The 15,360-nt window shown below is 48.4% G+C and overlaps 2 protein-coding genes across 4 annotated transcripts in view; one reads left to right on the top strand and one right to left on the bottom strand.

Moving 5' to 3' along the window:
• The window catches only part of CHERP (calcium homeostasis endoplasmic reticulum protein), an 18,774-nt gene extending 12,780 nt beyond the window's left edge, over positions 1–5,994 (top strand). For all 3 annotated transcript variants that reach the window (XM_016209381.2, XM_016209379.2, XM_016209380.2), the window contains 7 exons: positions 809–1,047; positions 1,950–2,083; positions 2,829–2,915; positions 3,358–3,507; positions 3,593–3,709; positions 4,190–4,284; positions 4,549–5,994. In XM_016209381.2, the coding sequence (XP_016064867.2) occupies positions 809–1,047; positions 1,950–2,083; positions 2,829–2,915; positions 3,358–3,507; positions 3,593–3,709; positions 4,190–4,284; positions 4,549–4,742 (1,016 nt within the window). In that variant the 3' untranslated portion in view covers positions 4,743–5,994. The remainder of the gene's footprint in view (positions 1–808; positions 1,048–1,949; positions 2,084–2,828; positions 2,916–3,357; positions 3,508–3,592; positions 3,710–4,189; positions 4,285–4,548) is intronic.
• C4H19orf44 (chromosome 4 C19orf44 homolog) lies at positions 979–15,360 on the bottom strand. Its single transcript, XM_016209382.2, has 8 exons — positions 14,557–15,360; positions 12,858–13,185; positions 11,318–11,391; positions 10,221–10,638; positions 9,024–9,119; positions 7,845–8,011; positions 6,501–6,579; positions 979–3,771 (listed from the first exon to the last, which is right to left on the bottom strand). Exons 1-7 carry the CDS (start codon positions 15,319–15,321, stop codon positions 6,508–6,510), a joined length of 1,920 nt encoding a protein of 639 aa, XP_016064868.2. The 5' UTR covers positions 15,322–15,360; the 3' UTR covers positions 979–3,771; positions 6,501–6,507.

Raw genomic sequence — 15,360 nt, 5'->3', positions numbered from 1 at the left:
GTTATTCTTCCCCAAAGAATATTTTTGTTAATTTTCTCTTTTTAAAGTAATTTTATTCCTACTGTATTATTGCTTCTACCTTGAAATCCACCATTGGTTATAAATTCAGCTCAGAGATCACTTAGCACGTTTATTGCTTGTGTTAATATCCTGGGGTGGCATGACAGAGTCCCACGGACTGGGCGGCTCCAACAACAGACATTTACTGTTTCCCAGTCTAGAGATAAGGTTAGTTTCTTCTAATGTCCTCTCTCCTTGGCTTGTAGAAAGCTGCCTTCTCCCTGTGTCCTCACATGGTCGTCTCTCTTTATTTGTCTGTTTCCTAATCTTATAAGTCATATTGGATCAGAACCCACCCATATTACTTCATTTTAAGTTAATTACCTCTTTAGAGGTTCCATCTCCAAATGCTGTTACATTTTGAGGTACTGAGAGTTAGGACACTGGTGGTAATTGGGGGGAGGAGGGAATGCAGTTTAGCCTATAACATTGCTTTTTGAAGGTTTGGTAATTTCCCTGTGGCTGCTCCTTTAACCTATGAGGTCCAGTCAGGTGTTGCTGTGGGTGGCAGGACAGGCCTCTACAAGCCTCGGCTCCTCTCCCCTTGCTGCATGCAGTGCCTGAGCAGACAGTGAAGCAGTGGGAGAGAAGGTGCCGGACGGGTCTGCCGAGAAAGTGGGTGTTGGTGTCCTTGCCCCTCTCTGAGCCCCTTTGTGCTGGCACTTGTCACCTTGGAAATCATGCCTGAGCCCTCTGCGCCACCCAGCTCATAGCTTCCCTGTGCCTAAGACAAGTTTCTGTTTTGCAGAGATGGGACCCCCTCATCATCACCCTGGCCACCGCATGCCACATCCTGGGATCAATGAACACCCACCTTGGGGGGGTCCCCAGCACCCCGACTTTGGCCCTCCTCCCCATGGCTTCAACGGGCAGCCCCCCCACATGCGGCGACAGGGCCCTCCCCACATCAACCACGATGACCCCAGTCTGGTCCCCAACGTTCCCTACTTTGATCTCCCTGCTGGGCTGATGGCCCCCCTTGTGAAGGTAAGATCTGTGGTGAGTGCCAAGCTTAGGGGCACATGCTCGGGCAGGTGCCTTTGCTTCCATGTGAAAAGTCCACCAATGAAACTCGTTTCCTATAGGCTACAAAACAGTGCTTCTCCAGGCTACTTCCCCTCTCATTTCCCACTCCCCAGTGAACTTGCCCAAGCCAGTCTCTGAGAATGTGCCTGAGCCAGGGAGGCCCATGTCCCCTTGCTCCCTCTGCACCTTCCGGTGCTGAGAGTTTGGTGCCACTTGGGGCGGGCTGGGTTGGGCATGAGGCACACAGGTCCTCTCAGTACTGGCTCTTGGAAGCCACCCTGTCCAGGGGCTGACAGCAGAGTGATTTTTCAGGAAAGGGTTGGCCTCTGAGGTACCGTCATGGAACTTGGGGATCTGCAGGGACCGGGTGGGGGGGCATGTAAGGGGTGAGTGAGCAAGGGGCTGGGGCTCCAGGGGCCCTGCTAGTCACTGTCCCTTCCCATGCCCTCTTAGCCAAAGAGGCAGAGGGGCCAGCGGCTCAGCTGGGTCCTGGGTTCCTGGGTCAGGCTAAGGCTGCTATGATTGTGGGAGGGCCTGCAACATAGATAATGGAGCCTTGGATAGGAAGTCAGGGCACAGGGTGGCATCTGCAGGTAGGGCATCTGGGGTTCACAGTGTGTGTATGAATGAACAGAGGCTCTTTTCTGTCCACTTAGCCTGGAGGCCACATCTGTGTCCATTTTCTGGAGAGAGAATTCTGTGGCTTTTATCAGCCTCAAAGAGGGTGACCTTCCAGGAAGCACTCTGATGCCCAGAGCATTGTGAACACTAAACCAGGGCCCTGTCTCCTGCACCCCAGCCCTCTGGGTGGGCCTGATTGGGGCTCCAGCAAGGTGTGGTGACAACTGTGTTCTCCACTGCAGCTAGAAGATCATGAGTACAAGCCTTTGGACCCTAAAGACATCCGCCTTCCACCTCCAATGCCACCCAGCGAGAGGCTGCTGGCAGCTGTGGAGGCCTTTTACAGCCCTCCTTCCCATGACAGGCCAAGGAACAGGTACAGGGCTTGGGGAGACCCAGCAGTGGGGCCAGTGATGGGAGGGGAGTCTCTCCCATCTCCCAGCCTGTCTTCCCCCAAGTTTGCTTCACAAGAAAGACTTAGCAGCCATACCTTCTGCCCAGCATGGTGTGAGGCCCAGGTGAGAAGTGTGGTGTCGCTAAGAAATCGCTAGTTTGAGTTAGAGGGTCCATTTCTCTCCTGACTATGGGTGATGTGTGTCACACATAGTGGCCCTTGATGAAAGGCTTTTCTACTTGGGACACTTTAGCTTGCTGCACACACCCAAGCATTGTCATGGGTCGCTTTTAGGATACCCTCCCCTAATAGCTTTATCACCAGCCCAGCTGAAACTGCTTCCTTTCCTGTGCCAGGTGCAGGTGTTCCCATCTATGAGTCAGAGCCCCTGGTTCCCAGTTATGACTACTTCATGCCCTAAGACCCTCAGCTCTTTCTTGAAACAGCACTTCAGAAAGGCCTAGAGCCGGGTAGAGCTGGGTATATGGCCCAGTCTCTCCACTTCCCAGCCTGCTTCCTCATCTGAGAAAGGGTATCCCCGTGGAAATGACCATCCAAGTGCTATCTGTGGTGGCACGTGCTCAACACCCTGAATAAATGAGGGAGGGGAGGCTGCATGCCTCTAAAGGCTTGTGGCAGGGGGTGGCTTACTCCCTCCTGATGAGTTTTCCCAGTACCCTTTGGGAAGGAGGCTGTTGTGGTCACATGGGGATTGCCCATCTTACAGCGAAGGCTGGGAGCAGAATGGCCTTTATGAGTTCTTCCGAGCAAAAATGCGGGCCCGACGGCGGAAAGGCCAGGAAAAGAGGAACAGGTAAGGGCATCCCCACTGAATTATGTGGTCGTCATGTCTCCCTGGCTGTGTCTTGCCAAATACACTGTTCTGTCACACCCTAACATGTCATATCATGCCCCCAACACAATGTCATACCTGAACATATGACATCACCCCTATACATAGGCAGAAGTAGTCAGGTCTAGCCTCTGCCTGGTTCTTGAGTCTGGTCCCCTATGGTAAAGGCGCAGGGAGCTGTTCCCACAATCCTGGGTTAAAGCTTAAAACACCAGCACAAGAGAAGTTTGCTGGGGTCTGTATTCACCAAGCTGTTTAGGAATGCAACACGCTGGGGTGAATGGCATGTCTGTACCCCCACATGCACCCCTGGGGTCTTTTGAAATCTGGAGTAGGGGTGGTAGGCTCAGCCTGTGTGAGAACTGGGAGGTGCCAGCTCCAGCTCACCAGCTTCTCCTTGCAGTGGACCCTCACGGTCTCGGAGCAGATCCAAAAGCCGAGGGCGCTCCTCCTCTCGCTCCAACTCGAGGTCTTCCAAGTCATCTGGCTCATACTCGAGGTCACGGTCACGCTCCTGCTCTCGTTCCCACTCCTACTCCCGTTCCCGCTCCAGGTAGGCAGGTACCACCTCTCGGATTTGCACCTGAGGTTTTGTGGCTGCCAGCTGACCCACAGGGCTCTCTCCTCTCCCCCAACAGGAGCCGTAGCCGATCCCGCTCCTCAAGAAGCCGCTCGAGGTCCCGCTCCCGCTCCAGGTCCAAGTCATACTCCCCAGGGAGAAGACGTCGGTCGCGGTCCAGGAGCCCCACTCCGCCGTAAGATTTCTGTCTTAACTGTCCAGTGACCCGCTGGTAGCACTGGAACCTCTGAGGTTTTACTGTGAATGTTGAAATGTGTCATTAGAAGACATGCTTGCGGCGGCCTGTGCTGGGGCGGTGCCTCAGGGACACCCAAGCACTAGCATGGTGACAGTGGCACCTCCTTGTCTCACATCGTGGTCTTACCTTTTTGTGGTCATGTTGTAAAGCCTGAGGCGGTGGCTGGGTTCTGTTTCTAACCGTTTTAGGGGTTTGGTGTGACTCACCCTTGCTGTACAATGTGGAGCAGGGGCGATCATCTTTAGGGAGTCCCCTTATCTGGCTGGCGAAGAGGATGAAGAATGGTAGGGACACAAGTGTGTGTGTCCATCCTACACTGTGACTGTTCACATAAGCCACACCCTGTAATATTCTAAGTTTTCATTCCAATAAATGTACCTGCTCTTTTTTAAAAGACGTAACCTGTCTTAATTTTAGTTCCTCGGCCGGTCTGGGTTCTAATTCAGCACCTCCTATACCTGACTCCAGGCTTGGGGAAGAGAACAAAGGCCATCAGATGCTGGTGAAAATGGGTAAGGTTCTGGGGAAGAACAACTTGCTCTGGGCTTTGGGGTTGGGAATGATGGAGTCAGAGGAAGTTCGACTCACCACCATATCTTGGAAAAAGGGCAAGCCTGCAGGGTTCTGCTGGGCATTCTTTATCAGCTTTGTGTTTATAAACAGCATTTATGCATGTTATCTCCCCAAATGCAATCTTACTTAACTTTGTGTTGGGGTAAAGGCACCAGATTGCAGTTTTTGTAAGTTGTAACCACTCGCCCCTCTTTCTTCCTAAGGCTGGAGTGGATCTGGCGGCCTCGGCGTGAAAGAGCAAGGGATCCAGGACCCCATCAAGGGGGGGGACGTGCGGGATAAGTGGGACCAGTACAAGGGTGTGGGCGTGGCCCTGGATGACCCCTACGAGAACTACCGCAGGAACAAAAGCTACTCCTTCATCGCCCGCATGAAGGCCAGGGACGAGTGCAAGTAGGTGTGGTGAGGAACCATGCCACCCGCCGGCAGCTTGGCAGTTGGGACCTTCCTGGCTTATTGGCTGTGGAAGATGGTAGGAACAGTTTGGTTCTCACATAGCCTCCAACTTTGGAGAGCGACAGAAAAGGAGGACAGCCACAGCATACCTAGTGATCAGTGCCATGCTCTGCTGAGGGAGGCACAGGCCCCACCTGCAAACCAGCTCTCACATCAAAGCAAGATTCACATGAGAAGACACCCTGAACTCATTCCCTGGACAGTGAAGCAAGAAACATGAGTCCCTTACCCCCTGGACAAGAGTCGTTGACACCGGAAGGAATGGATGTTTTATATCCCCCCAGTCAGATGTGAGTCTCCGCTTAAATCAGCAGGCGTGTATGGAGGCGGCCTTGGGTGAGCACGCCAGACGCCCGGACTAGGGGTGCAGCGAGCTAGCTCTACAACCTGCACCTACCATATATGCCGTGACAAAGCTCAGGCCAGGCACTAGTACTGCTCACTCTTTAAAAATGGAAAAACAAAACCTTGATTTGCAACTTTAAACAGGGTTTTCATTTTTACTCCAAATGGTTTAGTTTTTAAAAAAATATTGATGTAAGATGATCCCCAGTGAGATCATTTGAAACTTGATTTCTCCAAGACATACTGGCCCTTAGTTATTTTAGTTAAGTTGAATTTTTTTTTTTTAAATGTTAGCCATTTGCTGTTATCTCCAGAAACAAAAGGATCTAAGGAGATGGATCTGAGAAAGCTTTAGGTCACAGAATGATGCCCACAGAAGATCTGTGCCCTTAGTGTCTACTTGTGTTTTTCACTTAAAGGAACCCCAACACCAGCACTTGTGTGCGACAGTCCATTCAGACCCAGTGTGGGGAGGAGCCACAGGCCATGCCTCCTGCTCTGTCACTTCCTTTTCCTACCCACCCACCTCCAACCACAGGGAGGTGAGACCTGGAGGGAGCCACAGGGTACCACACCAGGATCGGCTGTACTTGGCATCTTCAGACAGTGGGGTGCGGTGCCGTTTATTTGTACAGAAACATTTTTGAAAAATTCTTTTCGATAAGATGCAAAACCCTCCAATTTTTCAACTTGATGTGATAAAATATTTGATTTTGTTCTAGGTTTCCTGTAGCTGTGAATTGTTTAAATGCGTCTGATTCAGGATAAAGCATAAACATGTGCTGTTAACAATTTCTTGTGAGTTTTACTGTTTTGCCTTCAAATAAAGATAAAGACTTTTTCATAAAGACCTTTTTTTCTGTGTTGACCTCAGAAGTGTGCTCAGACTCAGTAGGGAGGAGATGTGTGGACTTTGTCCAAGCTGTAGACTCAGGTCAGAAGCTATCTGGTGTCTCACACAGAGTTCCCCAGCATGGAACCCTGGTCCTGTGTCCTTGTTAGTGAACAGGACTTCTCGTCCCCCCATCTACCTCACCTCCTTAGGAAGCCAGTGCCTGACCAAGTGGAGCTATTCCATGGGGCTCCAGACAGGCTGGCAGCCTCTGTCTTGCCATGAGCGGTAGCATCTTCACCTAGGTTCTATTTTCATGGTCTGTGGTCTGTCGTCTTGGGTGCTGATCATGCTGAAGAGGTGGGGACTAGGAGGGTCAACTACTCAGAAAAGGTTGGAGCTGGGATTCCGCTCAGTTGAGTCCTGACTGCTACCTGTCCCCCCCCCCCCAATTAAATATACCCTGGGACACTAATGTGTCACAGCTAGAATACTGGACCAAAACCGTGAGTCTGTCCTTACCTGGCGTTCACAGCTCCTCCTCCACCTCCTTCAGAGCATCCTCCAGGGTCAGTGGGGCGGGCCTGTGGTGCCTGATGTACTGTGGGGCAGAGGAAAGACAAGGACATGTCACCACCATGCCTTAGCCTACTAGGGCTTTGGGTGCTGAAGACCGTGCCTGTCCCCAGCAGTTCCTGGTCAGACTGACAAAAGAAAAATGACAGGATGCCATGTGATAATGCTGTGGAAACAAGGAGAGAGGAGCCCTGGCTGACTGGCTGAGTGAAAGGATGGTGACTGCAGTCGGGAAGAAGGGCCTGGGTGCCACTTTCAGGACATGGGCCTAGAGTAGGCAGTGAGGAGCCATGGTGGGCTATAGGCAAGCAATGTGATCAGATCACTTCAGCCTGCATCCCAGTCAACTGACGGAAATCCAACAGAGGAACAAACGGGATCCCACAGGACGTAATCAGCAAAGTCCAGAATGTGGGAGACTGTCAGACCACCTGTTTTCTTCAACAAACTGCAAGAAAAAAGAGATGGAAGGGGGGCGGGAGATCTCTAGAACATCGGTTCTTAAAGTGGGTCCCCAGTGGACCTGAGACAAATGGAAATCTAAACCCTGGATAGCCAATGATACGAAGAAGTTAATTGGGTTTTGGTATGATGATACTGTGACTGTTTTTTAAAAGTCATTATTTTTTAGAAATACATACTGAAATATTGGTACGTAAAATGATTTTTAAAAACGCAGAACAGTTCATATGCCATTTCTATAAAGAAACATACATATTATATATACTTAATGCATTGTAATGTTTTATATGTTGTGTAATATTTAATTTGTACATAAAATAGTTCATATTTTACATAAGAAATGTAAAGAATACATCAAACTGGTAATAGTTACCTCTGAAATCACAGAGGACTTTATAAGTTACATCTCTCTGTAACTATTTTTATAAAATAACATTTTGTATAATCAGACAACAGTTAAATTTTTAGAGGGGAAAAAGAGGTGAGTGTAACATCCCTTGAGCTTCAGCCTATGGGACTGAGAAGAGACATCACGGCTGGGTGGCTCTGGAGAAGAGTCTATGGAGGGACAGCACCCCTCACCAAGGAGATCACATTTGGTCTGAGGTCACTCAGAGCTGTGCCAGCTTCCATGCACGCCAGGCTGGCTGTCAGCATCCCCCTCCCCACACTGCCTCTTGTCATGGACAAGGAGAGAACAGGTTCCTTCCAATAGAACAAGGTGACTGGGCCCAAGCATCCCTGCTGCCCTGGGCTTAGTGCTGTCCCCATGATCAGAGCTCTGCCTGCCCTCCCTATCCCAGGAAGGGGTAGCCGTGCTGCAGTCACCTCTTTGGTTTCCTCCAGGGTGTGGTAGTGGAACGAGTCTTGATCCAGGGACTGCAGGAGGGACGCATGTAGGTGCCGGCTTGCCTCGATGAACTGCTGTGTCAGGCTTAGCTGCTGCTTAAGCATGTCATTGAGTGCGAACACAGTCGGGCTGTAAGCTGTCAGGGCTGACCCCAGTACCAAGTTACTGAGCAGCTCCTGGTTCCTGTCCCCCAAACAGTATCCTCATCCTGTCAGTGTCCACTGCTCTGGGTCCAGGTGCTCTGCAGCCCCCACCCCTCCGGCTATGTCGCGACGACACTTTCCAGAAGTGATGCCACCTTGGGAAGTAGTAAAGGCCTCATCTATTCAGTGTCTGTCTCTAATAAAGTAACTGCCTTCTACTGACATGTGTGAACCTCTGAGCTGCGTGTCTATGATGCTCAGCTCTTAGGCAGAAACAGAAGTCCACCTCCACATCCAACACAAAGAAAGGTTAGTAAACTGACACCCAAAATGTGCAACTGCACAATGTGAATATAACACTACTGAACTGTACATTTAAAAATGGGAAAGAGTAAATCTGATATTACACATTTTTTAAATGTGTAATTAAAATAAAAATTTTAATTTTAATTAAATAAAAATACAATTAGAAATAAAAACTGCCAGTGTTAAAATGATCATTATTGCCCAGCAGGCATGTCTCAGCAGTTGAGCATTGACCTAGGATCCAGGAGATGGAGGTTCGATTCCTGGTCAGGGCACATGTCCGAGTTTTGGGCTCAGTCCCCAGCAAGGGGCGTGCAGAAGGCAGCTGATCCATGACTTGCTCATCATTAATGTTTCTATCTCTCCCTCTCTCTTCCTCCCTTCCTCTTTCTATTTGATGGGGTCAAAGAAGCCAAAAATAAATTAATTAAATACCCCTGTTGGATAGAAAGGCTTAGAAGTGTGTTATTTATAACCCTCTTCTGTCCAACATGTGCCCTTCGGCAAGACAGACTGATGAAGGTTCTTGGACACCCAGTCTGTCGTCTGGGATCCTAGGAACTATAGCTGCTGCCTGTGGCTGTGAAAATCCTCACCAACGGATTCCTCAAACCCAGCGCTAAAGCAGGAGCCACACTTCAAATGATGAGTGTGAATTTGCAAATAAAATGCATCCACTTCACTGCAAGGACCCTCCCAAGTTGTTACCTTCTATTGCATCTGCGCTGACGACATGACTGGCAATGGGTGCAGGATCCACGTAGGCACCTCCTAGGGCTTGCCCAGTGGTCGCCATGCCAGCCTCTGTCCCAAGGAAAAAGGAGAAGGGGGTGAGTAGCGGAATTTGCAGTAATGGATGCTGTATGGCTAAGCCCCCAATCTAAATGAACTGGTCCAGGAGACTTATACACCCTTGCACAGTCCAGGAACAAGCTCTGTCTATGTTGTGGATGTCCTTTAGATGAGACAAGGGAACAAGACAATGTTTAAAGGAAAGGGAACTTTTTGCCCTGGCTGGGGTTGCAGGTTCAATTCCTGGTCAAGGGCACATACCTGGGTTGTGGGTTCAGCCCTTGGCCCCTGTTGGGGTGTGTGTGGGGGGCAACCAATCAACATTGATGTGTCTCACATCAATGTTTCTCTCCCTCCCTTCCCCCTCCCTCCCTTCCACTCTCTCTAAAATCAATGGAAAAATATCCTTGGGTGAGGATTAACAGTAACAACATAAAGAGGAAAGGGAACCTTCTATCTGGAAGGGCCATGGCTCACACTGGAGACAAGAGAAATATCTGGAAAGTCACAATGGGCATGATGAGAAGGGCCCCTACACCACAGAAGAGAATCTACCCAAACACAATGAATTGAGACAATCACCTAGTGCAGCCCTCAGAGACCCTGCGCTGGGCCCCATAAGCTGCTTGAAGATGCATGTCCCAGAGGGCAATTTCTGTCTCAGTGCTGCTCCCCAGGCCCACCCTGGGCATCAGTGACATCTGGGGCCACCACTCTGGTGGAGCCATCCTGGGCACTGAGGGATGTTGAACAGCATTCCTGTCCTCCACCCACTAGACTATCACACAGCTGTCACAGCCAAAAATGGCTCCAGACCTTGCCAATGTCCCCAGCAGTTGAGAAGCACAGCCTTAGTCTTTTATTCTGGAAACTTTCATAATTCTTGAAAGCTCAGAAGAAAAGGAAACACCCAGGACAGCTGCCCCTCATCTGTGGAAGAGGAAACCAGGGAACTGAGGTCTCCCCAACTAGTTAATAACGGTAGCCAGACCTCCAGACACTGAAGCTCCTTGTCACACTTCCGAGGACGCCCACAGTGCACAGCCTGAGAGCCTGTGCCACTGCCACCATGGCCTGCACCTCCCTCCTCGGGCACTGGGGCCACACACTTACCCTTCATCCACTGGTAGGTGAAGGCGGGGTCAAGGGTCTGCACAGCCTTCTCCTTCACCAGGACTCTTGTAACATCCCGTGCCCACTTTTTCCGAGATGCACATGTTGGTGGGGGATGGTCTGTCTTCAGGCTTACAGAGAGTTCAGACAAAGTGGCCAACGTCCTGTCCGGAGACTCCTCAGAATGGGTCACTGGCTCTGATGCTGTCAGAGTTGGGGATTTCTCGAAATCTTCTGAATAAGCCAAACTCACCATGCTGGTTATAGGTGCCTCAGACGTCGGCCTCAGGCTGGAAGCATGCTGGGGCTCAGCAGAGGAGGCTGATGGCTCGCTCAGGTGCTCCGAGACCTCACTTCCAGTTGGGGGGCCCCTGGCCCAGGGACTTTTGCTGGATGCCTTTTGTCTCTGACCTCCTTTCTGAAATAAAGGACAGCAGAGAGAACTGTAAAGTGTTTCAAACGATGAACAAGCTCCAAATACCACGGCTTTAGAATGGGGTACAGGGTACCCCTGGGAGCCCAGCAGGTGAGAGTCCACACTGGTCCTTCATTAGATTTGGACAGTGGGATTCTTGAAATGCTTCAGCAGAGAGCTGCTGCACTTAACACTAATGGTTTCAGTATATAAGGGGAGCACATGAGTGAAATCTGTTGAAGTGTCATTATTGTGTATTATTAAAACATGCCTTTGATAGTGAGGTGGTCACTAATATGCCAAGAATCACAATGCGTCACTGGAACAAGTCAGGCAGGTGTTGCTATGGGGTGGTTTAAATGGGACCCGCTTTAATTGTCTACTATATTAAGTAACTTCATCCTGTTATCACCTAAGTCAGGGTCTCTCCTGTGGCACTCGACATGACACCTGAACCTTCTTTGCAGGGCACTGAGCAGCATCTACCCTAGCAGCCACTAACTCAATGCCAGTAGCGCACCCCACCCAGTCATGACAACCAAAAAATGTTTCCAGACATCACAAAGTGTCCCCTGGGGGCAGAATCACCCCCAGTTAAAAACTGCTGACCTAAATGAAGTGTAACAGTTGCAAGCTTTTCTATGTAATGGCCTACAATGAAAAATTAGATAGTTGTACTTACTCTCTGTTCCAAGTCTAATTTCTTATTGACAGCTGGCGCCAGATCATCAAGGGATAAAATATTTATTCTAAAATCTGTAATTAAAAATGTAACATGATAATATTTACTCATTTATTTTCTCCATAAATGTAGGCACTGGGCTAAGCACTAGAGATTGAAAGATGGGAGGCATGCCGTCCCTGTGCTGAGTAAGCTAGTCCAGGGGGTCTGCACACTTTTTCTCTAAAGAGCTGGATAGTAAATATTTTTGTCTTTGAAAGCTAGGCTGTTTCTTCTGTCCCAAATACTCAGCTCTGTCCTTAGTGTGTGAACTCCACTATGATCAAGGATGTAAATAAATGTGTGTGGTTGTGTTCTGTTAAAAATTTATTTATCCTCTCGGGTCCTGGTTTAGATGGATGAGCAAACAATCACAATGCAATGAAGGATGCAGGGGGACTAGTGTGCTTGAAGTATGAAGGGTGGGAGGGGCACCCCAGCCTCTGGGGGAGATGGAAAGAAGGCTGCAGGGCCTAGTGGAGTGGCACCTCAGGCAAATGTGAGACTGGGCCTGAGGCATCCTATGTTTTCATTTAAAGCAAGTTAAGGACATGGGAGCTGACACTGACTGAGCATTTTGGCACTCCAGCTGGCCAACTGCCAAGGCCTGATGATGTGGGTGCTAAGGACTATTAGTAGGAACAGATGGGAGCAGGGCGCCTGAGCAGGAGGCAAGAGCTGGAGGTGGGAAGGGAAGATAAAGCTGCCCATTCTCTCTGGAAAGGCCAGCTAAGGGGCTGTGCTCTATGCCCTTCTCCACCCACCCAGCAAAAGACCAGATCCAATCCAGCCTGTCATTCTAGTCTGAGGGCTCGCCCCCTCCTCCAAGCTCCTCTAACACTAATCGTCATCTCAATTCACATGGCAAGTAGGTCCAAACATGTGTTCGTGGACAAAATGTTAAATAATGTGGAAATAATGGAAATGTTTAATTGTGACTGGTTAGAGACTTTTCTTTCTTTTCCAAATTTAAAAAGGAAAGGAGGCAAATTTCTCTTTTACAAAAAGAAAAATTGAGTTGCCTTTCTTTTGCACATGGCTCTAGGATGATTTCTAGGAGGATTTGTAATTGGTCAGGGTTACTGACCAATGAAGAGATTATAAAGACAGAACAGCCCTGGCCAGTGTGGCTCAGTTGGCTGAGCGTCGTCCCATGCACCAAAAGGTCACCGGTTTGATTTCCGGTCAGGGCACATACCCAGGTTTCAGGTTAGTCCCTGGATGGGATTCATACAGAGGCAGCTGATTAATGTTTCTCTCTCACTTCAATGTTTCTCCCTCTCCCTTTCTCTCTCTCTAATAATCAATAAAAACATACTTTAAAAAAAAAAAAAGACAGAAAATCTGACTTGGCCCCTCAACCAGGAAAGGAGTTGAGGCCGTGACAAGGCCTATCATGTATTCCATGTGACAATAGCCTGTGACCACCATACTGGGGACCCTAAAGGCAGCCTCACCCTTTCTGCCCAGGGTGACACCTTTGCAAAGGGCTATGGGTTACCATTTAGGCTGCTGTCAGAGGCTTCTGAGAGTGACTCCTCCCCAGGCCCAGCCTCACTCCTTACGGGAGAGGATGAGAACCTGCCATGTGCCATCATCGAGGGCACTGACTTTGACACAGTGCTGGTGATAGAAAGCGATGACACCATGCTGGATGCTGTGTCCCCTGGAATGTGAGTCTGTGGGGAGTGAGCTTTTGAGCACACGCTGCGAAGAGTCCCGTCTGCTAATTGGAAGGTTGGCAGATGTGATGTCCCAAGTGGCTTTGGGCTGGAAAGTTCCTCATTGGGTAGTGAAAGAAGTTTTGGTTGATTTGGGATCTGATCCAACTTTGGCGGAAATAAAAGAAACAAAATTATCAAACCTGTCATAAATAAGTCCTTATCATTTGACAATGTGGCCAGTAGGGTGCATGAGACCAAGGCTTCCTGGATCAGATATTTATCCCTCAGTGGCCCTTTCTCTCCTCTCCCCTCCTTTCTGGAAGTCAAGGTACAACATTTAGACAAGATAATGTTGGAATTAGAAATACTCCACAAATAATCAGAAATATCACTCTGCCTCAAGTACATATTGTTAATTACACATTTCTAAATGAAGGCCCCTGAGTACATGATCTATCACAGCTTGGACCTTCAACAGAACCAAAATGAATTTGCAGACTTCCCAATACTTAGCATCCACTAGGATAGCTATAATCAAAAAACAGAAAATAAGTATTGGCGAGGATGTGGAGAAATTGGAACCCTCATACACTGTTGGTGGGAATGTAAAATGGTGCAGCCGCTGTGGAAAACAGTTTCACTAGTCATCAATAAGTTACACATAAAATTACTGTAGGACCCACTTATTCCACTCAGAGCTATATACCCAAAAGAACAGAAAACAGAGGCTCAGATACTGGTACACAAATGCTCATAGCAAAAGGATTCACAATGCCCAAAAGGTAGAAACAACCCAACTACCCATTAATGGGTTAATGGATAAATAAGATGTCATCCATCCACACAGTGGAATATTATTTGGTCGTGAAAAGGAGTGAAGCACTGACACATACTACAATGTAGATGAACCAGACACAAAAGGCCACATTGTTGTATGATTCCATTTATATGAAATGTCCAGGACAGACAAATCCATAAACAAAAAGCAGATTAGTGGTTGCCAGGGGCTGAGGAAGGAAGAAATGGGTAGTGATTATTTAATGGGTACAGGGTCTCCTTTGGGAATGATAAAAATGTTCTGGAACTAAATAGAGATGGTAGTTGCAAAACATAGTGAAAGTACTAAATGCCACTGAATTGTCCATTTGAAATTTTATGTGAATTTCATCTCAATAAAAAAATGGAAATACATCCTTCCCAAGTTAATGATTCCTGTGTGGTACAAATGACAAGTAGGCGTGGACTGCCTATGACATTAATCACTGCCAATGTTCATTCAGTCATACAAAGTGCTGTCCTGTGGTGTACACAGTTACAAGTTATTGCAAAACTGCCTAATGTGTCCCAAATTCCATCCCCTACAGAGCAGACCCACCCACAATAGGGAGCTGTGACTGTCTGAAACCCAACCTTTTCCCGTCAAACCCCTTTCTCAGGTAGCTTCTGGGTGACGGCTGCTATTAAAAGTCGCTAGGACTATGACATATAGGTCAAAATGCAAAGGCTTTGTTGAAAATAAATACATGCAAATCTTACCGAAAATAGTTCCATTTGTTCTTTCTCACTGACTCTGGTGCTGGTGAAACCCCAATTCGTGCATGTTTCTTTTTCTCTAAAAGATTCCATCAAGCTTCCCAGCAACTCTTTCATTTCCTCTTCATCACTGTCTAGAGAATCCAATTTTCTAGTAGGTTCTTTCTCTTTGGGCATTGAAAAATCCCTCTCTTTCTCAAAATGGGCTTCAGGGGATAGCTTTTCAACAGGTGGCTCTCTCTTCTTTAGAAACCTACTGACCTTCCCACCTGGCGTGTTGCTCTCAGTGACAGAAACTTCATGGGTCTGCTTCTGGGAGGTTTTGTCTATAGTCTGTGAAGAAAGTTTAACTGCAGTCCTAGGAAGAATTTTGTCTGCTCTCCTGGGAAGACTGTCCTTGGAGGTCTTCGGGTTGGATTCCATGTCAGGCAAGTCCATCTGTACCTTCCGATTCATGATCTTGGATTCGATCTGAGCCAGCTTCCTAAGCGCGGCACTGGTCCTGAGCTTTGAGGCAGTGGTCAGGGGCCTACCTGAGGACAGCCAGGACCCACTCCCCAGGCCAGCATCCTCTTTCGGGAATAAGTGTTTTTCACCCATAGTTTGGCTTCTTTTTAGAAATCTGCTATGACTGGGAGCTATTTCAGTAAGATTCCTACTGATTTTCAAGTTTTTTATTTTTTCCATCTTTGAATCTTCTAAGGAAGTATCACTGAAATCCCCAAAGATATCATGCATGGGACGGCTGTTTGTTCCTGTTGAAGCCATTCTAGGGAGGAAAGAAAACTTATAATAAGAATACCTGGT

The sequence above is a fragment of the Miniopterus natalensis genome, chromosome 4, assembly GCF_054644295.1.
Source record: "Miniopterus natalensis isolate mMinNat1 chromosome 4, mMinNat1.hap1, whole genome shotgun sequence".
In the NCBI taxonomy this organism is placed as follows: domain Eukaryota; kingdom Metazoa; phylum Chordata; class Mammalia; order Chiroptera; family Miniopteridae; genus Miniopterus; species Miniopterus natalensis.
Note: the sequence above shows the minus strand (reverse complement) of the source record. Positions and strands in the feature narration are given on the sequence as shown.